A 26,455-nucleotide genomic window follows, 5' to 3' on the forward strand; every position below is an offset into this window, starting at 1 on the left:
CCTCAGAGGGGCTGGATCTTTCTCCTCCCAGAATCACTTTGAGACTGATGGGGGTTAAACCTAATCCCCAACCGGGCCCCTAAAAGATCTGCCCCTGTGCCCTTAAGCACATCTTAGAAGGCATCTGTTGAGCTCAGCTGAAGCAATTCTACATTTTCAAGAGCCTTATAACCCATCTTCACCTGCAAGGAAACGGAGGCACACCCCCCCACTATTGTCTTGTGCTGCCACTACTGTCTTCTGCACATGTTAGCAGCGAGGACAAGGACACATGCTCATCACCTCCTGCTCTCCTATGCCACCTGATCTTCACGGTATTTTATTTTAGAGATTTGTGAGTTTGGAGAGCTGACTCCCAGAAAGAAAGAGGAAAGCTGGGATAAGTTTCTGCTAACATGTCTCCCAAATAATGTATCTTCTCTGCTGAATCACAAGTGTCAACTTGTGGATTTGCATATTTTAATGAGCTGTATGCTTGGTAGGCAGCAATTGTAATGGGATCCGAGATCTGTCTGCTTGACCACGCCATAGCTCAGAGATAGGAGTAAGATCCATTACCATAAAAACGAAAAGGCACAGCCACCCACCACCACCCCAAAAAACCCCAACAAAAAACAACCCAAGGCTGAAGAAAAGCACACATAGGTGGAAAAAAAGGCTCCTCTCCATACAGTGCTGTCTCCATGTAGAGACATGAGTGACTGAATTTTACACCAAATTCTCTTGGACGGGGACCTTAGGCACAGCCTCTCCTCTTTCCTCCTTCTTTGTCCTTAACCCTCCTTTATTTGTTCACACTTTACATGAGTAACTCTGCAGCACCATCCTTCTGAGCCTCCTGTTTCTCAGCAGGATGCATGGCAATACACTTTCCTTACTGATCAAAGATACTCACCATTCAGGTCTCCTGGCTCCCAGCTACTCCCCACACAGAAAACATCTTCCTTTTGGTTGCTAAACCTTTCCTTCCTTGAATCTTTCAGCCTTCTTTTGTAGCAGTCAGCTTTAAGTCTAGCCCTCCTGAGAAAAGCTAAAATAAGACCTATGACGATACGCATGTCCTTGATGTACGAGTAATGCCACTGATGTCCGTGAGCTGCACAAATGATAAATTTGGCCAAAGGCTGCTCATGGAGATGATCACATGGGATGTTTCATGCACAATGTAAGCTTGTAAACATCCATTCTTCCTTTTTCTTTACTTTCTCTCTCTCCCACATGGAAATACTCGAAACAACAGCTGCCTGTCTGCCAGTATCTAACCAATACTTTAAAGCCTCACTTGATGCCCACTGGAGTAAAGGAATAACTTGCTACACATTAGTGTTTCCAGTTTAATATCCTCTTGGCACCAATGCTGCTCTCTGCACAACCTTGCTGTCTAATACCAAAAGTATGAGTGAGGACTAGCACTAGCTGTCAAGGACACCAAGGCTCACATGAGGGTGATTACTTACCTCTTAACTACAAATTGGGATGTGGGGAAATAAGGGGTTTGTTTTCAAATTCTGATTCATTCAGCTGAAGGTTGCCTGGGTGAGTGTTCAACAAAAACTGTGGTTTTTCCTATGTGTTCCCTTGTACCTACTGCAAATACTAGCAGAAAATAGTCTCTCCTCCCAAAAAACCAAGTGAGCAGAACAGAGGTACATTACCAAGTCCATCTGCAGAGTAGATGTTAGTATGAGAAAGCCCTTGGCCACCCTATTAGCCCCATAGTTCTACAGGTCAGAGCTGCACGAGGGACCACGGGACACTACATCACTCTAGCTCCAGCCTGCACCCCAGAAGTAAAGGGAGCACCCTTTGGGCAGAAAGAGATTCATGCCGCAGTCCTGTTCCTAGAGACACAGGCCTTGGCAAAGTGTCATACCGAGGCTTGAGAAAAGCAAGTCCCCTTTGCAACAGAGAGTCACCATATGCCTCCACCACATGTAGAAGAAACGGGCAGAGAAGCCAAGCAGATCTACACGGGTGTCAGAACTCATTGAAACAAAACTATGTGGTGCCCATGAAGAAATGCTCATCCTATCCAAAGAGGCTGCTCATTAAACAATCTATTTTCCCAGCCTGTAGGACGGTGCTCACACTGCACTACTCCAATGCAGGGCAGGGCAAGGAAGGAACAGAGATGGGACCTGCTCCAAGCTATATACCACAACTGCAGACCATGAACCTGCCAAAGCCTGAAGACATTCAAGTCTATGGCACACTTTGTGAGGGTCACATCACTGTAGGGCTAAAAAGAAGCTGTCAGGCAGCAGCTGCTGTTAGCACAGCTCTGCCCAGACTCCAGACAGGCACTGGAGTTCTGCAGCCTGAGGTTGCTCCTCGGAGATAACCACCACACACCTCAGCACAGAAGGCTGTCTTGCTAGAAGCAGCGTGGGAACAGGTGGTGACAGGTTCAGGGGCGGTTCCAGTTGCTTTATCCCGCTTTACATCTTTTTAGCATCAACTCTTGCTGGCTAGGCCTTCTCAGGAGATATGAATGATGAAAGGGATTTGATGTTACTTGGGTTGGAGAAAACTGGAATAGTGGATAGCTGAGGACAATGAGAAGAATGGTCATCTTCCCCAAGAGAGCAAATCTCTTCAAAAGTTGCCTAGACCTTACATCTTGGATTCCTCCCATAGGGGGGTTATGGGATGTTTCATTTCCCTCCCTTTTTGCCACAGCAGCCGAAGAATAAACAACATTAAGCCAGCATGAGAAGCCTTCAAAACTTGGGGCCCAAGGTGGAGAACCACTGACAACATCTCCAGGACACAAGAAGGTTGGGCAGTGCAACCAGCCAGAGAAACACTGAGACACTGATGTCAAGGGGTCCTCACAGATTGCTTCACGTTCACCCCTTCACAGCTCAGCCTCCTCAGGTGCATCCCAGAGTCTTCTGCTCTGTTTCCACCATGCTACAGAGGTAGCAATGCTGGGGGCAAGGCACTGGTTTCAGGAATGCTTCAAGCATCTGAGGCACTACCAGTTTCAAGAAGCACTGGTTTGCTTCACACATTGCCAGTTTCAAAATGAAGACAAAGAAAGTGGAAGTCATCTACAGTGCTACATCCCAGACAAGTGCTAGGGATCCCTGGCGGTGACAGACATCACAGCACCTAGATAAGAATGACTCACATGGACAGCCAGAGCTATCTTTTTCTGGATGGATCTAATCTCCCAGGGAAAATGGACCCTGGGGACACTACTCCAGTCCCTTTGCTCCTGGATCAGGTGCGCACGGTCCTAGGGCAATGCAGCTCCCTACCAGCCCCGCAGCAAGGCAGAGACATGCAGTAGAACTGTGGGAAGGAATGGGTTGCCGCTAAATGACTTACACTGCACATCTACTCGAATGGACTTGATGGCAGGGACCCCAACCCCATTTTCTGCTTTACAGTAATAGCGGCCCCCCTGCAGCCTTTGGATCTTCTCAATCCGAAGTGTCTCGTTAAGCACTGACGTCTCTTGGAATTTGTCCGACGCGCTGCCAGCAGTTTTGGTCCATCTCACCTGCACGAGAAGAACAAGAGGAATACAAACAAGCAGTGACCCAAACTAGACATGCCAAGGGACAGCAGTGCTCCCTTCACCTCTCCTCCCCATCCTTCCTAGCCACTCTCAAAAATAAGCCCTACAGCACCATCAGAACTTACCAAAGTTCACCTACTGATCTCAGTATGTCTCAGTAGACCAGCTGCTGATCCTCGTCCATCACCAGTCCCCGTGTCTGAGTGTCCAGCGTAACTCCTAAGTTCACCCAGACACACGCTGTGTATTTACCACTCCTGCTCTGGTCCTGTACACCCAGCAGTTTGGTTAGTTTTATACCACTATCCGCACGGCACAGGACTTTCACCATTAAGCCCTGGGACCTCATGTGGCTGGCAGGCCACAAAGCTACAGCAGACATCAGCTCACAGCTACAAACCTTTTATTGCAGTCAACACTCTCTCATCTTTCTCTGGACAGCGAGGCTACTTCTGCTGTTTGCTTTTCCAAGTAAGTGAGAAAATGCAGTTGCTATGTGGCTCTTGCCCCTTTCCCTCAGGGAACCTCTGTGTATGTTATTTTTATAAGTCATCCTTTTGCAGGCTTTTACTTTGATTTTAAAGATACAGAGAAAGAAAGCTTGAAATCTAATGGGATTTTTTCTATCTTGCATTTTTTGTCCTTATGTTACATATCTTAAGATCCTGGCTTGCGGGGGCAACAGAGCTGCATGGTATTTCATGGTGAATGGTGGCAAAAGGACAGCGCTCCTAAAGACTGTTATTCTTACATCTGGAACGAGGTACAGCCCTAGCAGTGGCAGTACAAGCTTCCCCCGTGTTTTCTGCAGTCCAGACAATGCGTGGGAGAGAGGGCTTTTCTCAGCCCATTGGTTTCCTCTGTCTGCAACCTCCTTTCTAAAGGGTGCTGACTGGTGCCCATCTAGACTCTGGGACTGAGGTCCAGCAGGATCAGCCAACAGAAAGAAGACAAACTTTCATTCGGCACTGGCCACAAATAAGATGGACCAGGTACCTTGACCACTGTGCCAGACTTTGCCTCAAGTTCACTGCCATCACCTGATTGATGCTGATGCTCTGGAAAGAACAGGGGTGTCTACATTCCACTCCCAGAGCAGTAGGCTGAGCAGATTTTCAGAGCTAATGACCATGGATTTATTTAACCTTTGCAGGCTTATTAGGAAATTGTCTGAGGACCCTGGGACTCTCAGAGTCTTTGTTTGCAAGGACACTTCAGCCAGCTCCTTAATCTTTCCAATTTCAGTTTCATTTAAGTATTTTGGCCACATTTTCATACTTTAATGACTGGCTGATAGAAGGGAAAAAAGATTAAACAAACGTTAGGATATGAGCTTAGCTAGGGAAGAAATCTATCCATCAGGGGGGAAGGCAGAGATAGGGCACATGCCACATTGTATCTGCATGGGTTCCAGCATCTCCAGTCATGTCTGGTTCCATGCTCTGGTGTCCCCTTGTGCATATCCAGGCAATGACAAGCCACAATGTTGCCCACCAGGCATGCTGTCTGCATCAGACTCTGCTCCAGCAATCTCTCTGGCTACTCAGGCTCCACTCCATACAACCTGCCAGCACCTTCCCACACATTTAACATCCTTAGGCAGGGCCAGCCCTACCATCTTCCTCATTTCTGACATGCACAGCTATCATCTGCCCATCACTGTCACAAGCCTAGGCTGGTCATTTTTGCTGGCTTGGCTCAGATAGCTTCATTTTCATTGTTTCCAGGATATGCTTTGACGGATAAACCATTTCAAATCCTGCTGGCTGAGTCTCCCTCTCCTTTGTCGTATGTTACAGCCTCTTAGCCAAGTAGCTCCTCACAAGCAAGTCTACGGAGGCACTGATAGGTGTATGCACATGCATGGCTTCTCAGCACAAACAGCTTTCACTAGGACCGGGGAAGGGGGGCAAGAAGGCACAAATATCACACTTGGCTCCCTTGAGTGTGTTCTGGCACACCTAGCTGTGCTGTATGCACCAGCTGCCACTCGTACCACGCTCTGTCCCAGAGCGGGCAGACCCATGCTGTGGTCCAGTATCTCCAGACACATTGCCCCCACTCTGAGCCAGCCTGCTTGAGTATCTGAAGGGTGGGGGAGGTGGCTGCAGGGGGCTTGAGGCTGTGCAGTCCTCTAGGGACCCTGGGGAAGGACTACAGCAGTTAGACAAGCTCAGCTCCGTACCTCTCCACGGAACTGTGACTTTGACCACAGCATGGATAGATCCCGCACTGCAAGTCTGAACCTGCCGCTGGTGGGTGGCAAGGGCTCTGCGTGGGGCTCAGCAAAGTGACCTACAACCAGCCTCCCAAACTTCCCCAAGCAGGTTCCTCTTGGCTGTACACCCAGAGAAGCTGAGAGACCGATGGACCATGAAGGACCAACTCCTATGGCCAGCACATGCAGGAAGCATCCTCTAGCCTGTTCAGGCTGTTCCTGCTTTGTAGTAAGAGGGTTAAAGATTTGAGGGTGATTTGTGTAATGGATTCAGTTTGGGCTTTCAGTTTTTTGGGGGACTTCACATACTGAAGACCACTAGAAGGTCTGTGTAGGCTCCTGCAAAGATTTGTGGACTGCTTTCCATGAAAGCAAGGGTAGATGCTTCACAGCTTACCAAGCTAGCACTTGCACTATGGGCACCCCTACCTGACTCCAGCATGTAGGAGAAAGCCGGGCACCCTGCTGCCTACAATTCTCCTCTACATCGAGACTACAAAGACTACCACGGGGAGCATGGATGACAGGCAAAACCAAAAGCTCACCTGTGGCCGGGGGTGTCCTGTGACCAGACACTGCAGGACCAGCGTGTCCCCCTCCCGAATTGTGTAAACACGTTCACTGATGTTGTCCTCCTTCACCACACACGCCTGCCCAGCATGGATGATTTGGGCCTGAGCAGGAGCTGCAGAGAGGAAAGAAGAGGTGTAAAGAGGGAAACAAGCGGCACAGCCCCTTACGGTCACTGCCCAGGGTGGTGCTCCCACAGCAGGGTGGAAGAGCCACCTCTTCAGCCGCAGAAGGGAAGGGCTGGACAGTGCTGGGTATGAGACACAAAGGTCTCAGGAGGTAGAAAATAGAGCAATTTTCCCCATCCCCCGGGCAGCTGATATCAACTGCTATTTTAAAACTTTTGGTCCTGTTAGGATGCGCAGCTCTAGGCACTGAAAAGCAGAATATGCAGCTTTTTGAGGGTACCCACCTGCATGGGCTGAGTACCAAAAATTCCCTGTTCTCTTCTCTCCCAGAGAGGCAAGTGGTTAAAGCAAGAACCTGGTCAAATCGCAAGTGCTCTACACCTATCCAATCCAGGCCTGATTACTATGATTTACCTTGCAGGGGGCTGGGATAATTACCAAGCAGAGTCAGAAAGGGCCTTCAAGATCTGTACAGCTTTCCGTGCACGTCCCTAGAGCAGGCACAGCAAGCACTGCAGGAAAAACAAGTCTTTCCCAAATTACACAGCAACCTGTCTCAGCCATGAGCCGCAGGAAACAGCCTCTGCAGGACTTGTAATCTCCAGGGATCTCTCCAGTTAGGGCTCCAAGTGAAGACCAGTTACTGCCAGTCTGGCCAGGACAACAAAAGAACAGTGTAGTGGAAAAATACATGGAAAGAAAGTTCCCAGAACAAAGTTTAAAAATGTCATGATCCCAAACAGCAGCTTTGTCCCACTGTAGCCCTGATGAGCAGCAGAAAGAGACAAGCTCTCGGAGAACAGGTTTTTATAAAGAAAAAAGCCTCAGCTCTGGAGTTCTGTGCAGAGCCCTCTGCTCCCTACTCCAAAAGTGTTTGTGTGGTCACTGAAGCAGCTGAGATGTACTCAAGGTACCTGCACAGCCCAAGAGGACACCTGCGCTTGTTTGAGTGGAAAAACTCCAGCTTCACTTCAAGGAAGAGAAACCCACAAATGTGTCTAAGAATCAGTGCCTCAGTGACAGTCCCCCAGGATACTTCCCCACCTTACTACAATGCCTCCAGGTGACTGGAATCACAGCCCTAGCTCCCATTAGTGAAATACAACACAAACGAACAAACCACTGAAGAGATGATCAAGGAAGTCAAAGCAATGAGCCTTGGCGAGCCTTCTGAAACAAGCGTGGATTTTGCACAACCTGTCAAAGCTGAACTGAGCATCCACTTTTTCCTCAAGGTTAGTTGAGCTTCAAAGACCACTTTTTTTTTTTTTTCCCATTCATTTGGCATGACCAAAATGTTCTATATCTAATCACCTGGGCAAGGGAAGTGCTCAGATTCACGCGGGTTTAACCCACCAGCAGCACAGACCTAGGGCAAGCTGAGCTCCGGCACTGGAGAGGATCTGCCTTTGAGGTCAGTCTTTATAAACTGGTGTCACCACAATGCACTGACCATGCAGCAGTGACACATGGGTGGACATGAGGCTAGTGGTGCCGCCAGAGCTCCACAGCCTTGCCACAGCCGCTCAGCACCCAGGCAGCAGCACTGCACATACAGCAAGCTACCTCTTCTTTTTCCATCTCTTCTGCCTTTCCAGCATGGTGGCACTTTGTTGAAAACATTATTACTATCCAAACCATTGACTAATAGGAGCAACATGTATATTTGAATAATATGATGTCACAAACCCAGATGAATCCCTCAGCCTCTCGTATCTTCCCCCTCTGCAGGGCTCCCAGGAACGTGCCGGCCATGGCTCAAGCACCACGGAACGCTGAAACCAACTGTCAAACCTTCACTGATATGACTGAGCAGATGAGTGACCTTCCCCTGCCTGGATGGCAGAAGAGTCTTGTTGAATCCAGGAAAAAGCAGAAACCTGTAGATGTGCTTATATACATCTGTGTGTTTGTATATACATACATGTATGGATATGCGTACAGATATGTAAATACATTAAGTAAAATAGTGACTTACCAGGAAAAGACATCATGGATGCTTGTCAAGCGGACAGTGGCAGAGGAGTAATTCAGAAGCCTATATAACCTTTGCCAGTATATCTTAATCCAAATGACAGTCTCTGGTGCTGTTTCAGCCCCCAGATCGCTCCTCTGCAGACCTGCCATCACACCTTTAACCACATGTGCACTGCAGAGCATCACCTAAAGTGCCGAGCCCCAGGCTGTGATGCTGAAGAATCCCTGCCCTACGATTAAAAGAGAGACCCTGTCCCTTCCCATCCTGTACTATATTCCCCCCCATCCCCGACCTGTGCTGCCTGTATTTCAGTGGGGTCCTGGCACTCTGCAGCAGCAAAGCTCTGGTAACCCCTCTTCACACTCTCTAGGCTGCATTTGCCAGCTGGTGGCTCTATTCTGCCTTTGCAAAAATGACCTTGCTGCAAAAACTCACATCCAGCAACCCCACGGACAATCAGAATATTTATCTGCAGCTCTAGTTCCCAGTTAAATGTTTCCTTAGGTCGCACTGCTGTATTCCACATGGTATACATGCAACTCTTTCAACTTCCACTCTTTTCCCTTTGGCCACCCCACTTCCATGTCACCTGGCCTGTGTAACTGTTTCCTGCCACTTGCCTAAAGGCAGTTCCACATGGGGAATTTCCACAGCAAAATCATTAGGTACAGTAATACAAGATTAGAGGGGCTCTGTGCAACTATTCTGGTGCCAAAATACCTTGTGGTAATTTGCTGGTGTCTCTCTGAGTTTGACAGAAACATTTCAACTAATCCTTTTTTGGCACTACAAAGCATTCTACGGCACTAGTCTACAGCAAAATGACAACTCTAGGGATAAACCCTGTGTCCTTCAATAATTTTATCCCCTTCTCCAAAGTTCTCTCTGAACTGTAATGAAGCTTACAAGCAAGGGTGCGCACATCCAGCTTTGTTCATAGGTGTCTTAACTTGTTTGTGTTACCATCACTAAATCTTTCAGCTATATTCATTGGAAAGGAGCATCACTTTAAGTGAATCCCCCACTGCTTAAGCTGTAACATCTCTCTTGCTATTACAGCACCAGGTTCCCAGCAGAACAACAACCATTTTTTCATGTCTTAAACGCCACACAAACCCAGATCTCTCAAAAGGGAGCTTAGAAAGCCTGGGGTTGTCTTGGAAAGAAAAGCACTCAGATAGATGGCACAAGAGTCTGAGAAACTTTGCCTTTGGTTACAACTTGACATTAGTGAAGCGGTGGGGGCTGAGCAACAACGCAATCCAGCTCTTATAGGATTGCATTAAATCACAAAATGAGACTCAGGAAGGTCTCTGTTCCAAGCTCAGCCTGCCACAGCACACAAAAGCTGGGAAAGTCACCTCATGCCGTATTACAGATGGGCAGAGAGATTGTGAGGATTAATTGCACTTTTAATGTGCTTGAACAGAAAGAATACATTATTGTTTGACATCATCCCAGGTCTCCTGGAGGATTTCAGCTTGCTGACTGTTTGCACGCTGCCAGCACAACAGGATGGCAGGATCATGCCTGTCAGGGTAAACAGTTTCACAGAAGGCCCCCTTAGGAGGGGAAAGAAAGGCTGGAGCAGGAGGCCAGGTGCTGGAGACGGAGCAGTAATCTCAGCCATTCCCAGCAGTGCTCCAGGAAGAACAACTCTTGCACAGATACAACCTGCCCTGTTAAGCCCTGCTGGGGCAGAGTCCCTCTCCTCAGGCTGACAGACCCCAAGGCAGAGGTCCAAGGAAGACCTCTGATGACCTCTACGAGGGAGGAGGGGACAGGTTGTTCCTCACCCTTTTTCCCAACATTTTGAGGGGCAGATGCATCATCGCTTCCATTCCACATCCAGGTAAGAGATCAGCTTAGGGAAGGCTCCCAATACAAAACCCTCCAGAGAAACGAGGCCAGCCAAATATTGAGTGCCAGACGTTTTACAAGGCAAAAAAATCAGACTCTGAACCTGCAGCTTTAGGTCCTTCCTTGGGAAAGGGCTGGCTTGCAATGCGTTTGGCCTCTGCACTGAGATTTCCTGCTACGCTTTCACTTGATATATTTCACATTAAAACAAAAGGAAATTGGAGCGGGTAAAATAACTTTATTCCCAGTGCAGTGTACTGTACGATGTTATTATTACCATAATCTGGAAAGTTTATGAGACTCTTGGTGCTTAAAGGTTGCTAATATGATTAAAATGCAGAAAAGGAGAGAGAAACGGTCTTTTGGAGAGAACCTAGTAATCTGTATTTGGTTCACAGGTCTAGCCACTCATCTTTTTGAGCCTGAGATCCCATTGCTACAATGGCAATGATGACAACTCCGCTCACAGAGAGGGTGGTGAGTGACAGATACTGCACGGACACTCCCTCAGTCACAGTCAGCAGGGCTGACACAGGGGCTGCTCACCCCTTTTGCAGCACGGCATCAACTGCACTTCACTGCAGCCCTCCCAGCAGGCTAACACCAGCCATCACTGTTAGACTGCCCCACCACCACCTCTGCCACCTGCACGTGCCCTGCAGACGGTCTCAAGGGTGAAGCCCATTCATCTCCAAAGCTGCTGGCCCAATACCTGCAGCTACACACACAGGGACACTGAATCCACCCCCCTGCGCTACCACCTTCCTGCAGGGTGGGAGCAGAGGGAAGCTGCACCTGGAGCCTTCCCTCTTCCTCAGGCTTAAACTACCACCCTGCTCTGCGAGCCGATGCCCTCCCATACATCTGCTGTCATTGTATTTCAGCCTCTTCTGCACATAAGCTAGGCAAAGGAGCCAGGGTCCTTCCCCATCCCTGTCCACCGGGTCCTTAGATTCACCTCGCTCAGTTACACGGGAGCAAGAGGTGGGGGCACCAGCTGCTAATCTGCTGCTTAAGCCTCTCAAGAACCTGCCTGTGTTTTTCCCTCAGCCTTCCAGTCCTGAGCAAGTGGCTTGAAGGGAGTTCCCAGAAATGGGAAAAATACACAGTGTTTATGGAGCACATGGTGTCAAATTAGCATTTCATTACAGAAATCCGCAAGTGGCATTCCTTGCTGAACAGCCACTCTCAGTAACCGCCTGCCCATGGGTGGAATTGCCCTGCAGCAAGATTAGTTACCGACCCTGCATGGCAAAGCACCCAGGGAGCATCTCATGTCTTCAAGCCACTGCTTTAGTTAGCACTTTACCCCATCTGTTCATGCCATGCACAACTGCTTGAACAGCAGGGGCATGCAGACACAAAGACCTTTGAGGAAGGGGTCACGTCCCCTTAGCAGAGCAGAAAGAGAAGCCAGTACACACGTAAAGGCGGGAGATGTGCTAGTAACACTCAGCAGGAGCAAGGAAGGTCTAGTAGGATGGGAAGGGTCTGCAGAGGCAGCATCCTGACGGTCAAACAAACCCCCCTGCTCATACCCGCTCTGGGAGGGGACGGCAGCTGCCTTGTTGTGTGCTCCATCACTATTCAGCTGGTCTCATTGATTGCTCTGCTGTGGATGAAGACCACAGGCTTTGCTGAAACTTTCGACAAAACAAATTAACCAGGCTAGCTCCAGCCCACAATGCAGGGCATGATATTGATGGGCCATTCGAACAGGAAAATTCACTCCAGCTTGAGGACGATTATGGAAATAATAATACACAATCAGTGTCCATTAACACTGTCAGCAGGACTGTGGATCAATAGTGTATTAATGGCTGAAGAAAGACTGCCCGTACTATCGGCAGTTAAGGCCAGCACAACAGCAGAGGGAGCAGAGATGGCAGTGGGTGGGTGTAATCCAGCTCAGGCACTGGACATCTTTGCACAGCCTGCCCAGGGGAACCCCTACCACCCTCACCTTCTGAACATGTTCCCTGGCTGCTTGCTTGGGGGTCTCCTCCCCTGCACTCCAGTCCCTCCCAGCCTCTTTGCCCAGCACAATGGCCAAGGTTGCACAGTCCCTGCAGGGACCTTCCCCAGCTCGAGCTGCCTGGCGCAGTTTAGCCTGATTAGGCTCCAACTTCTAACACAAGGCCAAGGCTAGTCCCATAGCAAGAGGGAGGCAATGCAGAAGCCCCCAGGGATAGCTGAGGAGCAAAGAGCATCCATGGGTTTCCTCCCACTCCTTGGATTTCTCTCTTGGCCAGGCTCCTCCTGTCGACTCTTCCAACACAGCATGCTGCCTGGGCAGCTCTGCGCTACCACAACTGTCCTAAAGCAAAAGCCATCAGGTAGACCTCTCTGCATGCTGATCTTAACAGTTACAACCCTGAGCAAGACAGACCTCCACGGAGGTTCTTTTGCTCCCATGCATAAGCGTTCTCTCTGCAGCCCAAACCATGTACTCAAAAAAAAAAATATAAAAAAATCTGTTTACTATACTCCTGGCCTAAATTTGCAGCAGGGAACATGCTATATTTCAGCAGCAAAATGTCTCTTGACTCCTTTGGTATTTGTACATTGATCATGATTAAAACACAAACATCAATCCGCCCACAGAAGAAACACAGCCACTTCCGATATGCAAAGCAACCATGTCTCTAACCCCACACAACACTCCATAGCACTCTCGAGCAAGAAGAGAAGAATATAATTTTCAATTGGAAATTCACAGAGAAATGACAGAGCTGTGGAAAGTAATCACAGAGCATGAAACTTGGCTACTTAAAATAGCATGGGATTTTTTTTTTTTGCTTGGAAGAGACCAAGACTACATCTTTATATCTCTGCCTGATTGCATCTCCAGAAAGAATTTCCTTTTGCAAAGCTCAGCCAGATGATTTGCATGGTCTTAAAATAACTTTTTGGTTAATCAATGTCATTTCCTTGAAGCACCTCTATAATTTTGTTTCTTTTAGAAAAATGCCAGCAGCAAAATCATGTGAGATGTCATGAATAGTAGGTACACCCCCCAGTGACTGCAACACCTGCTCCTGAGACCTTCGTTCAATTTAAAACTAAAGAGGAGTTGTGTGCTTTACTAAAGTATCAGTCACTAGATCATCACTGACCCCCCCGTCACTCCCCAATCCCCAACTTCACTGCCTGCAGCAGCTCACTAGTTTTCTTAGATGTTCCCAAATTTTTCCTGCATAGGTCCACCTAACTGCAGTGTCAAGCAGCAGAGCACAATTTTTACAGTCGTTACACACACAACATTGTGGTGGCATAAACTTTGCATCACTGCCTAACTCATATGCCTGAGTTGAATTTGTCTAGATGACTCAACGCCAGCAATGTGAAGCCGGTTGTCTTCAAATCTTTAGGAGTTTCAGATATGGTAGCAGTCAGAGCCTGCGCCTCAGCGATACTGTCCTGGAAGCTTCCAGCTTTGGTTAGGTAAGAAAAAAAAAGCATGTCTGCCTCGTAATGGCCACATAAGAGACTTTATCATCTTTCCCAACCAACTCCTCACGGTGCCAGCTTCAGAGCCTGAGCTGTATCTCTAAATCTTGCTGCAAAACCCAATGAGCCACAGAGCCATACTCGGGCGAGGTGATCCTGCCAAGCTGAGCGCTCAAAGCATTGCACTTAAAAAGCCATTTCTTGCCTGGCTGCTACTTAAAGCTCCTAAGCATTTTAGGGGAAAACACAAATGAGGCAAGCAGCTTGGGGGAAAAATCAGGCATCCTCTATTCTAGAGACCACTGACAGACTGACTTGTTTATCAGCTGGTCAAATACCCAGAAATTAAATGGTCCAGCCAGAGAAAAAGAGGTCTACAAAGACAGGAACTCAACTGGACATGGTCAGCGCAGATGCTTGCTTATCCTGCCAATGCACTGCAGGAACAGTCCCCACAAGACAGGCCAGCACCAGGCTCCTTGGCAGGTTTGATCCCTTGCTTACTTATGGAAACTCCCACCAGGTCTTCAGTGCCCTGAGTCAATCTCCAGCTGCTCCACGCACCCACCGCCCAGTGAAGGGGAATGAACAGTTACGGGCATTCAGAAAGCCTGCTGACCCTCCTGCTTTTTTTGTAAGCCCTCGTGCCCTCAGCTTTCAGTGTGCCCATCACCAGGAGCCTCTGAGCAGCCAGTTCACGGGAGGGCCAAGGCTGGCTCCGACAGAGATGCAAGTCAGCTGCTCCTTATGATCTCATGCTTCTGCTCTCCGTTTTTGCTCCTCTGTCACAGCACACAGGAGCCACTGAAGGTGACATCCCCACTCAACCAGGAAAACTGCCTTTCACAGGCATGCTGCAGCTTGTCAGCACAGGTATCAAAGCCCAACACGTGGCATCCCCAGGATCTGCTGCTAATAACTTTTGCAGGCAAATGGGCTTTGCTCAAATGATCCCAAGGGTTTTACCTCTCTCCTCTTAACCCTGAATTCAAGATCAGCTCATTCCCAAAGTCAGCATTGCTGCTGCTTGTTCCACTTCCCTCTTTATACTTTAAGACACTTTGGTACAACAGTGTCTGTTCAACATAGGTCCATGTGCACAGATGTATAAATCAACATACTTTGAAACTCAGCTGTTGTTTCACTGCTGGACCATTTAACATAGGAGATGAAAGAAGAGCACAACACAGACACTTCATCCCTTCAAAAGAGAGAAAAAAAACGTCAATTTGTTAATCATCTGTAGACTAGATTAGCAGCAAAGGTGCATGGACTCTAATCAATGAATAACTACATGCTCCTTTTCATATCAAAAGGGGAAAAAAACATCAGGCAGCAGCTGTGGCTCCTGAATCATGAAAAATAAGGAAAGGCAGAGGTAGTGGTGTCAAACTGGGTTCTCTGGCTGGCAGGGCACATGGGTAATGCTCCAGACTTTGGTGGTGAAGACTCCACCAAACTCACAGACACATGCTAAACCCTACCCTGGAAACACAGGAAAAGAGACAGATTCAAGCTCCAACTCCAAGTATACTAAAAACAATAGACCAGAACAAAACCCAAACCAGTTTGCAATCAGAGTACACTAACACAGACTGGGTGAGGAGTACTTTCATGGAACTCCAGCTGGTGCCCTTCAAAATGCTAAACCCTGAGGTCCAAATTCTTCAACGCCAAGGTGGAAACTGGGGCTGGTGAGCAGGAGGATTGGCAGGGAGGACCTGCCAGAGGAGAGGACTTCTCTCTACATGGAGAGCCAAAGGGGACGTTGTACGCTCAGGGCTGGTCACCCCAGAAAGTGGGTGCACAGCCACGGGGTTAGCAAAGCAAGGCACTTGGGGCTTTGACTAGCTGGTGCCCGAGCTCTCCTGCAGACCTCCCCCATCCACGTGACCAAAGAAGCTCCACCATTGTCAGAAGAGCTTTTACAGAGGCACAGAGCTCGGTGCAGATCACAGAGCCCATCTGAGAAGCTGGGTAAACACTCAGGCACTGATCCATGCTAAATTCTCACCTGTCACAGCTCCACCTCTTCCAGGACTCCAGCCAGCCAGCTCGGGGGGAGCTGGGGATGTGAGGGCAATCACATCACCATGGCAGTGCAAACACTCCCTCCATGCTGGAGAGGAAGGATTTCACAAACGGTCATGTTTACCTGTCGCTATACCCAGCTTCCACAGAAAGCGAAAGGCTATTTCAATTGTGAAATGGAGGGGAAGTAACTGCAGGAGAAGGTGACAAGAGCCACAAGAAAGATACTGACATAAAATTTCCCGAAAAGCCTGTTTTGTTCTCATCGTAGTTAAAAAGAGCTAAAAGTACAAATACTGCCCTTAATTCAAGCGTCTAAAATCCAGTTTCACTACTCAGAAGTGGCAGGCAGCAGCGACTTGTCTCTGTCCGCAGCTCTGTGAGCAGCGGTACCCATCCCACAGGCACCCCAGGTCCCTGGCAGCAAAGTCACCTCCCAGGGGATGAAAGCACAGTGGCTGCACGAGATCAGCTCACAGCTCCAAGCCACTTGGTGGGGGACAGACAACCATGGCACAAACCCCAGCACAACCACTCACTGGCAACCCTGGAAGAGATGCCAAGGACCCAAGGGACAGCCGAGACTTGGCACCCTGCTGCCAGGTGCTTATCTGCTCCTGGCAAGAGCAGGATTAGAGACAGGGGTGATGCTGGTGCTAAAGGGATGCTGCTAGTGATACAGCCTCTCAGTGGAAAGAAGTCTTTGTGCTCAAATGGGTTCTCATACAGGCTCTCACAAAACGCTGATGCTTGTATCCCCCAAGCAGGGCTGGTAGGTGCGGAGATGCTGCTACTGCACGCTGCCAGCTGGGGAAGATAAAGAAATGAAATGGCTTGTCCATCATCGGGTGGGAAGCCTGAAGTACAGCCCGGGATCAATCCGTACCTAATTCCAGTCCAGAGCCTTACAATGCAAGGCCAAACTTCAGCCTCCATGGCTGCCTAACACAGCACTAAAAATTCACATTCACAGGGAGCGGAGAAAGAAAACTTGCGCAACACTGAAGGATTTACTCAAGAAAACCCATTTTCCTCTGGATTTTCTCCCATATCCCTTTTTGCCAACACAAGGAACTGAAAACTACCGCCAGCAAGCAAAACAACCTAGAGAGGGAGAAGGAAATATGACAGCTTCACTCCACCCCAAAGGAAGAGAGAGAGCACCGAAAGGGAACGCCAACAAATTGTCAGCAGAGCTGAGGCAACAGGGGCTGTGTGACACCCCTGGAAATCTAGCCAAGTAATATTTTATCTTGACAGCATCCTTTACATCCCTGCAGTGCCTTTGGTGTGCAAAACCCTAGAAAGTCCCTAGCTCTTTCCTTCTTGAGTACCAATAATTACTAACCACAACCTGGCAGACGAGCGAGCAATTCCCTCTGGTTCTGATAAGAGGAGCTGACATCTCTCTAACCCCAGCCACCTCCATTGTTTTATACTCATTGTTTATTGATCCTTTTATGCACATAATGCAAATTGACATTTAATAATTCAGCCAAGTTAATGGTGCTTAAATATTAAAAGGCTTTTCTCTTTTAATTAGCTGTAGCAAAATAGGCAACAAAGGAGTGCTAGACAGATGCCATTTAAAATGCTCTCATCCAAGTTCCTTGGCATTTTTCTAGGGATGGGAAAGAACAGTTCAAGGGAAATTTTGTGCAAGTCTCCCACTCTGGCTAGGAAGGTAACTAACCCATAGAAGCGTTTCCAGAGGCTCTGATTCATAGGGCATATTTATCTCTGTCAGCTTTGTTTTCTCTCCCTTCTGCTCTTCACCTAATAAAGGCAGAGGGGAAGGGAAGGGGCAGAGGACAGAAGAAAAATCCTGCCCTATAAGAAGTGCCACCACTGGCATAACGCAGTGCCGATGCAGATGTGGAAGCCTTCTGATACGTCATAGCAAGACCTGCAACCAGGTGAAAACAGAACTAAAAGGAAGAAGTACACACAGCTAACTGAAGAATTACAAACAGCACAGAAATCTTGCAATTATTCCCTGAGGCAAGTATAACTAATTCAGGAAATCCTGAAAAAAAATAAATCTGGGTATAGTAGGGTAAGGGAACACACATTTATTTCTCTTCTGTTCATTTTGTCAAGGGTTGAGAATGAGAGGGAAAATACACAGTATTTTTAAACCTCAGATTCATCTCAGCTGGAGCCGATGGCAGTAATACATCTTAGTCATAATGTTGCTGGTGCATGGCATCACAACTGCAAAGAGTTGGTATTATTTGGGGTGTTTCAACTATGCATTCCCCTTCTCTTAATTAGTGCTCATTTTAAGTCCTGGATTGGTTTGAGTTTGGGATTATGATCCCCCGCATCTGACCCAGAGCAGAACCACATAGTCACAATAATTAGATATAGTAACTGTTAATAACTTAGTTTAATTACAACCTATTTTCTTCAAATTTAGCCTAGACATAAGATTTCAGTGAATTCTAATTACATGCCACCTTTGAAGAGACTGTGCTATTGCATTATTAATTCCAAAGACAGAGACTGACAAACACTGAATGCCTTACTGAGGCTATTTTAAAAAGTTTATCTTCATTCAAGCCAATTAATAGACTGACTTGCAAATTCTCTGCGAATTCATTCTTCCGGTGACGACTAAGCACTGTAAATCTGTAAAGGGTAAGCTGCATTTTTTCACACATAACAAAGAGATGAAATTGCCAGTTTACGTGCAAAGTTGAGTTCATCCTTAACAGCAGAGCTGCTGGTTGTATTTCCGTGAAACACTGAAGTCAGCGCTCTGAAGCTGCCAGGCAGGACATCACGACAAAGGGCGTCCCCATGTGCAATGGCACCCAAGGACCTCAGGATGATGGCAGAGGGCAAAGCACCAGTCCCTCAGCCCAGAGGTGACTGGAGTGTGCAACACAGCCTTGTTCACAAGCAGCATCCCCCCACGCACACAGGAGAGGGCAGTGGTGCACGCACCAGAGTCAGCCCATTATCCTTTTATGACTCATTTTAAGGTGGGGAAATTTGCATGCAGGAACCGCTGCTTTATTTCCCCGTGCACGCAAATGCTTGAGGAGGATCTTTCACAGCCCTCTTAGACTCGACGTACCCCCTGCCAGTTGCTTTGGTAGAACATGGGGAACCCCTCCCTGCCTCTGTAAGGCTCAGCACATAGGGAACATTTTCTGTCACTCCGCATCTGCCACATGTTGTTCATGCAGCGAAATATTCTTGACACCCTAACAAACAGTTTGCACTGTTTCTCTTCAATAGATTATCCACCTACTCCTCTCCAGCTGTGCAGCACATCTGGCCACACTGCCTCTCCTGGGCATGCGCTCCTCGGCCCAATATTCTGTTTATTGTTGCTCAGGAGAATTAGAAAGCGATGGGGGAGTAAATGCACAGTGGACAAGATGCATGTCCAGGAGTTTTCAGAGGCAATAAAACACAAGCGTGTTTTCAGCCTCTGCGGCGCTGTTACCCGCGTTGCCTTGTGCAGTCTCCCTCCCAGCTGCAGCCGTTCTCGGTGAGATAGGGCCGCTCTCCGGGTGTGCGCGTGGTTAACTGACACAGCGCTGCGAGGCTGCTCCTGCAAATGGATTGAACTTTGGGCCACTACTACAGAGAGCTCTCCTCAACCCCAAGGGCCGGGGGTTGGTCTCAGAAGCGTCCCCCAACCCCTGCAATATGAACTTTGCTCTGGCCTGGCCACGTCCCGGCTACACTGATGGAGTTCGTTCTGACAAACAGCTGCAGCAGCTCAAACAATCTGTTCGAGGGAAGAAGAGCTAAAAAAGAGGGGAAAAGGAAAATGAACTAGTGAAGAGTTTTGCAAGAAAACCCTGATGACAACTAAAACACAGGCAAGGAGAACCAAGGCAGGCTGGGGCTGGCTTGGCTGTTCCCTGGTGAGAGACTGATAGCAACGAACTTGGGAGCGCAAGTTCCACAAAGCTACGTGATGAATTTATTACTCTGCATCTGTGCAGAGTCAAAAGATCGCCTGAAACAGCAGACTTGCAGAAGAAATTGGGGAAGCACTAATGCACATGGGATGGTGTTTAAAATAATTTCTCAGTTGGCTGACTGCACAGGGGGTAAGGACAGAGATTAACTCCCTACCCGAGATCATGCATTTGTGCAAACATTTCTGAGCAGCTTGTTCAAGGGGGGATTGGGGGGCTCACGCAGCCCTATCAAAGCAGCCGGGGTCCAGCTGACAGCCTTGCAAAGGAAGCAAGATGATCTTTGACACTAAGGAAATAAAGCTCTGAGAGACTGAAATGCTGACAGGCACCAGCCTCAAAGCCGACGTGTGTCTGAAGAGGAAAGCTCTTTAAAGACTTTTGTTCTCCAACTCTCTTCTGCAAGAGAAAAGGCTTTGGCCTACTTAGGCAAGGCCAAGGGCAGGCTAAGACCCCAGCATATTTTAGAGCCACTTATCCTCAGCTCCATTTGATGTTCCCTCGATATCAGTAAGAAATACAATTTTATTTAAAGCACTCCCAGGCCTTCAGCTGTTTGTGGAACAGCACAGAGCAGCCCGTCCCACAGAGCACAACGCAGCCCCCTGGTCTCTGAAGGGGGCAGGAGGAAAGCAAGTGCCCAAGGACAGCACAGCCTCGGACCAGCCGCCTTTCTTAGCGACCTCAACCCCCTGCTGCAGAACACCCTTGGGCAAATTAACATGAAACCAGGCAGTGGGCTTCCCGATTAACAGAAAAAAGGGCGTGAAGAGGGAAAGAGGCACAGTTTCTGAGAACACAGGCTTACTTGAACCTCCACAACGTGCAAACCTGAACTGCCAGCCCCTAGATAAGCCAGCCCCCTGTACTGCCCATCCAGCGAGGAATTGGTTTACCTTCTAAAAGCTAGTTTTGCCTCCAGTTTCAGCCTGCACCAATTGTGCACAAAGGGGAAAGACTCCCAACCTGGTTATGCCCCAGAGAAGCACAGCTCTCCAGTAGCCCACCAGGCTGGTGGGCTGGCAGGGTCTCTGCAACTACCTCCCAGTGTTTGTCCCACAAGATGTGTCACCAATCACCAAGGCACCACCAGTCTGTTTCACTGAGATGGGCAGCACACCTATCTTGGGGTGTTTCAAAGCCCAGTGATTGCTTCTGTTATAAATTACATTGGGGAAACAAACAAGAATCATTTAAGCCTTGCAAACCACTTCTGTTAATCCTCATCTGGAGGGACACAAGTTGGCTTGGACAAATTTATGAAACTGGCTGGGGAAAAAAGAAGTCCTGCCTTGCTCCAGTAACGGGTGCAACCAGGGCTGCGCCTCCTTCCACAGAGCAACCAGCATGTGTACTGCTGAGCACCCAGAAATGTGCCACTCTTGTCACAGATCACAGTCACCACATCTTCAAACTTCCTTCCCTGTTTGACCATGCCCCAAAACAGGCGGGGAAGAAAAAGTTCTGTTACCAGCTATGTGCTTTCCCTGTTGCTGCCTGCCAAGGAGCAGGCAGGGAGCCAACTGAAGTAGCTGGGGAGCTACTCATTAGCCACCGAGGGATTCCACTTGCAACAGCAGCAATGTTCCAAACCACCAGCCACCGTCGAGCACTGACAGCAAATAGCTCTTCAGGACCCTGTCAGCCACAAAGTTTTTCAGCCAAACTACCTGAGCTCCACCCAGGAGACATGGCATCCTGTATTTTTGCTCAGTTACATGGACCTAATGGTCTTCAGTTCATGGCCTTCACCCTCTACCACTCTCATATATCACTGCTCAACTATGACAGCAAGGAAGACAGAGTGGGAAAGAAACCCAGAAACCGAGAATAATCTTGAACGAGCACTTGATGCGTGACCTTGGGCAAGCACGTTCTCCCCTTGGTGTATTTCTGTCTCTCCATGCGTTATTTGAATAATTGCACCACCGTGTCATTTAAAGGGTACTTTAAAGCTTATTGTTTATACAACTTTTTGAAGATGGAAATCACCACATAAGTGTTCAGTATTACTGTGGTTATTACCTGCCTCACAGGGGGGTTATGAAGTTCATAATTAATGTTTGTAAAACAAACCTCTGTCATTGGATGAAACGTGCTAAAGAAGTGCAAAGGATTAATATCCTCAGTAATCTGATGTGGGTTTTACTGTTCTGCGCAACACAATAAAAAATAATTAAAAACAAACCTAAGCTGATACTGATAGGAAGGATGAGGAGGCAGGGCCGAACGCATGTGGAGACAGACTGCTCACCATTAATTAAACCCAATACCATCAGTCTCCAAGACAGTGCCAAGTATCCTTATACTCCTGGTGATAATTATACACTAAAGCTGATTTTGGGTAACCAGAACTCTTGAGCGACCCAGAAAGATTTGCACTGCACAGAGGAACAGCAAGCACGGCTCAAGCAGCATAGCTCTGACCCCACAACCCTTTACACAGCAACTGCTGCCTGGGGAACTGGGTGAGCAAACAGGTGCAGGTATGCTTAGGGACCCCACAAGCACCTAGAAGGGAGCTGAAAAAACCCTGGAAACCCACCCACAGGGCCCCACTCCCATACACCCAAAGTCCCGGTCTCCAGTCACGAGCCTGGCGGAGTAGCGAAATCTCACTCCTTTGGCTGTGCAGGATGCAAGTCCCCCAGAGCACAGGCAGCTACCAGTCCCACGCATCGAGAGCCACTAGCTCAGTGGCTCTGTAGAAATACACACCAACAACTTTCTATTTCTTTAGTAAGAGAAGCGTGGTTGCTGAAGTGTTTTGCAGTACAACTACCGTGCAACAAAGATGGAGAAGCCTTTGGAGACTTTCTTATAGAACAAACACCGCCAGAGAAGGAACATTGCTGGCAATTGCTTTAGCTGCTTGAGTACCAGCTTTCTGCCCAGCACAGCTGATACAGACAGAGTAACCCCCTCCCAGCACCCCTGTACATGCAGTAAACAGAACAGCCCTCCAGATGCTTCATGTGACTGAGTTCCCACCACACATGCCCTTGTATCAGGATGGGCTATCCTGCCTTTACACACACTGGTTGTAAGAGTAGGTCCCTGGCAGACTCCAAAATCAACAGGATGTCCAAGCCCTGCAGATTTTTTGTGCAACTGTTAATTAGGCTTCACTCTTATTTACTGCATTTGCCCACATGGTTTCTTCTGCTGCCAATTCTCTTTGGTTAACACCAAACTGTATAAAAGTGATACTGTTTTTTCCTGCATAAATGCATACAGATATGCCAACACTTCCCATAGGCAAATGGGCCGACAGTGAAATTCAGATGAGCTACAGAAAGAGCTCAGGGAAGCACACATATTACGGACAGAAGGGTCCCATCATACTTGCTAGGTCATCTGCAAGCCTTCCTTACAGCTTGCTCCACAGTGATGAGCTTGATCAAGCTTTAAAATGTCCCCAGAGAAGCATCTCCACAGCTGCTTTCGTGTTTTTACGAAGGAACTCGTTTTGGCATTCAGCTCAAGTTGTCCCCACAGACGGCGGTTTAAGACAGAGCGGAAAACAGCACCCAAAGCACCTGTCTTGTAGAAGGTTTGTCGTCTTTTTGTTTATCACTTGAAGGTACAGAGTAAGGGGATCCAAGCTCACATCAGGTATTACAGTTATAGGTGTGATTATCGAGAATCTTGTTTGGGCCTGATACACCACCACAGCCAGGAAGACACACATGCTTTCTCTTTAGAGGGCTCCAGGTAATGATGGGAAGCAGAATATACCACCACAAGAAAGACAACAGCCACTCAAGGAGTCCATGGGATGGGGTGGATGCATGAGAAGCTAAACAAACGCCCTTCTTCACATAAGAGGCTTCACTTGATACTCAGTTTTAAATCCTGAGAAACCACCTCCCCTCTACACTGACTCCCTTGAGACTCAAAAGGAATACAAAACACATGTGGCATTATGAGGCAGCGTAACACCCCTTCTCGCTCTGCCCAGTGCAAAGGATGAAGCCAAACATCCCCTCATCACCTTCATTTTTACTGGGGAGCAGTTGGAGCGGGTGTGCTTCACTGGAGGATGCTCTCCTAATCCTTGCTATACACGACCAATGAGGGCAAAGGATTAGCATCACCAGCTGCTCTGCTAGAAAGTGCAACACGCAAAATTGGATGCATATATGCAGCGTGGAGCCATTAAGAACTGCCTCAAACACCTCCCCCTCCCCATACCGCAGTTCGTAACTCCCCATGTCATGCCCCCTGCGTTCGCCTTCGACACAGCCCTTCTCTTGTCTCCTCTGCAGCCTGTAGTCCAAGTGCCACTTCCAGTGCTGCAATACATGCAACAGCCCTTTCCCATCAGCACTGCCACAGGGCGCGTCACTCCCGTCCCACCACCCAGGGCAGCTGCTGTATGCTGCAGAGTGAGCGGAGCATTCAGCACCTGCTGCAGCTTGACCGTAGCAGCGTGGAGATGCCAGACACCCCAGCTGTGAGACGTCACTTTACCACACATTACACTACCGTTTGTCATACGAAAAAGACTTTATAAGTATACAGGTGGGGGAAGGGGGCTGCTTCCATGAGCAATAAAACACAACTTTCTCCGAGGTGGAACATAGCTGGTTAACAGGGCTTAGGAACATTATCTAATTGCTCAGGCTAGAAAGGGAAAAGCAATCTGAACTGATTTGAAGCTTCAGAGGGAATTAGGGAAGCAGAATATAATTACCTAAGTTGGAATTTGGCCAGAACTCATGGCAGGGGGTGGGGAGCAATTCTGGTCTTTAATGATCACAAACAATCAGCAACTTAGTTTTCCATTCCTTTCCAGAGTGGAACAGGCATGCATTTCATCTCATTCACACTAACATTACCCTTTAAGAAGCAGCTTTGAAGTAAAGAAACATGCGCTGGATTTACACCAATATAGCTGTCAATTGCTTTGTGGCACCATCCTAGAAAGACTATAGTGTCTCACATTACTCAGGTGACCTCAGATTTGGGAATATGGAGATTTCCAGTCCTTGAACTTCACCATTTTTAAAATCCTGCAGCAAATCTTCAATAAAATAGACTAACAACCAACTGCAGCCAACCACTTTTCAGAATATCTCATACCTGTTACCTCAAGACTTTTCACAAAGTACCCATGGAAGAACAGCAGGTTTCCTATGGCCAGCTGTTGGCTGCACAGCTCTGGGTCCATGCAGCAGGTCAGTGGCACTCCCCTGGGTTTCTGCCCTGGCAGAAGACCTCGGTGGCAAAGGGCTTGGTCAAAACCTCCATCCCCAAAGCACGTGTCAGTACAGCTCGTAGCAGACCTGGTGTCATAGTGAGAAGAGACCAGAAAAGCATGCGTTATCAAGGCAGGGAAGCCTTCAATCTCATTAGCTCCGGCATGCTGTTACTTTGAAGCTTCCCTGATATTTTACAAGCTGTGAGAAGCAGCAAAGCCAAATCTGGTCTGTTTTAAAGGACATCCAGACTCCCACTCAGGTCTGAAAGACTACACAGCTGCTTGCAGCTCACATGAAGTCCATATGTGGGACATGCCATGGCTAAAACACCACTCGTAAAAAGCTGCCAGCAATGCCAGACTGGCGCTTCTCCACCTCCAACCTCGCAAGCACCTGTGAACAAGTAACAAGACTGGTGCCCTTCTGCTCAAGCCCAGCCAGAAACAGAGGCAAAACTCCACTCTGACGAGGTCTGAGCCTTGGCTATGTCTGTTGTAGGCATGGCAGGAACAAGCTGGAGAACACAGAAGACCCTGGACAGCAAAACCGACTTCTGTTCCTCTGGAGAGGGAGCTTGCCCCACAGCAGTCATCACCAGCCCTAACTCTGAGAGCTTGGACAGGCACAAGTGGGCACCAAGGCCACGGCCCCCATCATCCCTACTGGTCCCACCAAGTGCCTGTTTCACTGACCCCTTACGGCCAGCCTTGTCCCACTGTTAAACAGCAAGGACAGAGCTAATTCTGGGCAGCATTTGGGCTGATCCAGCTGCACTGAGCTTGATCCCTGTGTTTTACTGCAGCAAGAAGAGTCCAAACAGACAACCCAGCACAAGCACTTAAGCCCATGCAAGTATGGGGATGTACTGTTAAGTTACACCCAGTGTTAGTGCTACATCAATATGGGCTTGAAAAAGCACTCTACCAGAAGGATTACAGGGGACCAGGAAGGCAAGAACCATCTCTGCTGTTCAGTACCAGTGACATGGCCTTGACTACATTGCTTTTCTCTTCTGAGGTAGAAGATGGAGGAGGTGGGACTGAAGGTAGCTTGTGGGGATTGGGAGGTCTGCCAGGAGGAGTTAATTTCAACGTTTTTAGTGCTTAATATAATCCAACAAAAGAAAAAAAAAATCCAGGCCTTCACAGAAGGAAAAACATTACAAACTAAAACACCTAAAAACCACGTATAAAAAAAGGAAACCATTGGCAGCAGGCTTTGCTCTCCACTCTCCATCACACTTCAGTTCTTAATGGTAAAGCACGGTCGTGGGAGACACTGGCACCTCCAGTCCATGGAGTGAAGCACTGGTCACAAACACTTGGAAAGGGTCTTGCACTGACCTTGGAAAAAGGTCCAGAGGAAGCCAGTGATAGGTTTTCTGTCTCTAATACGTATGGATCCAATTCCACCTTCCACTGCAAAATTGTAACTTTCACTGCAGTCGATGGGAATTACACCTATTTAATAGACGGCAGAATTGATTTTGTGATCTCAGGTGTCTGGGCCTGCAAGATTTCCAGCCCACATAACTTTAGATAAAAATCCA

The 26,455-nt window shown here is 48.2% G+C and overlaps 1 protein-coding gene across 3 annotated transcripts in view; it reads right to left on the reverse strand.

The window, feature by feature from the left end:
• Positions 1-26,455, reverse strand: part of MDGA1 (MAM domain containing glycosylphosphatidylinositol anchor 1) — a 154,486-nt gene that overhangs the window by 100,488 nt on the left and 27,543 nt on the right. For all 3 annotated transcript variants that reach the window (XM_040612262.1, XM_040612261.1, XM_040612263.1), the window contains exons 2-3: positions 6,290-6,429; positions 3,334-3,508 (exon numbers count right to left, since the gene is read on the reverse strand). In XM_040612262.1, the coding sequence (XP_040468196.1) occupies positions 3,334-3,508; positions 6,290-6,429 (315 nt within the window). The remainder of the gene's footprint in view (positions 1-3,333; positions 3,509-6,289; positions 6,430-26,455) is intronic.

Source organism: Falco naumanni, chromosome 12, assembly GCF_017639655.2.
Source record: "Falco naumanni isolate bFalNau1 chromosome 12, bFalNau1.pat, whole genome shotgun sequence".
Taxonomy (NCBI): Eukaryota; Metazoa; Chordata; class Aves; order Falconiformes; family Falconidae; genus Falco; species Falco naumanni.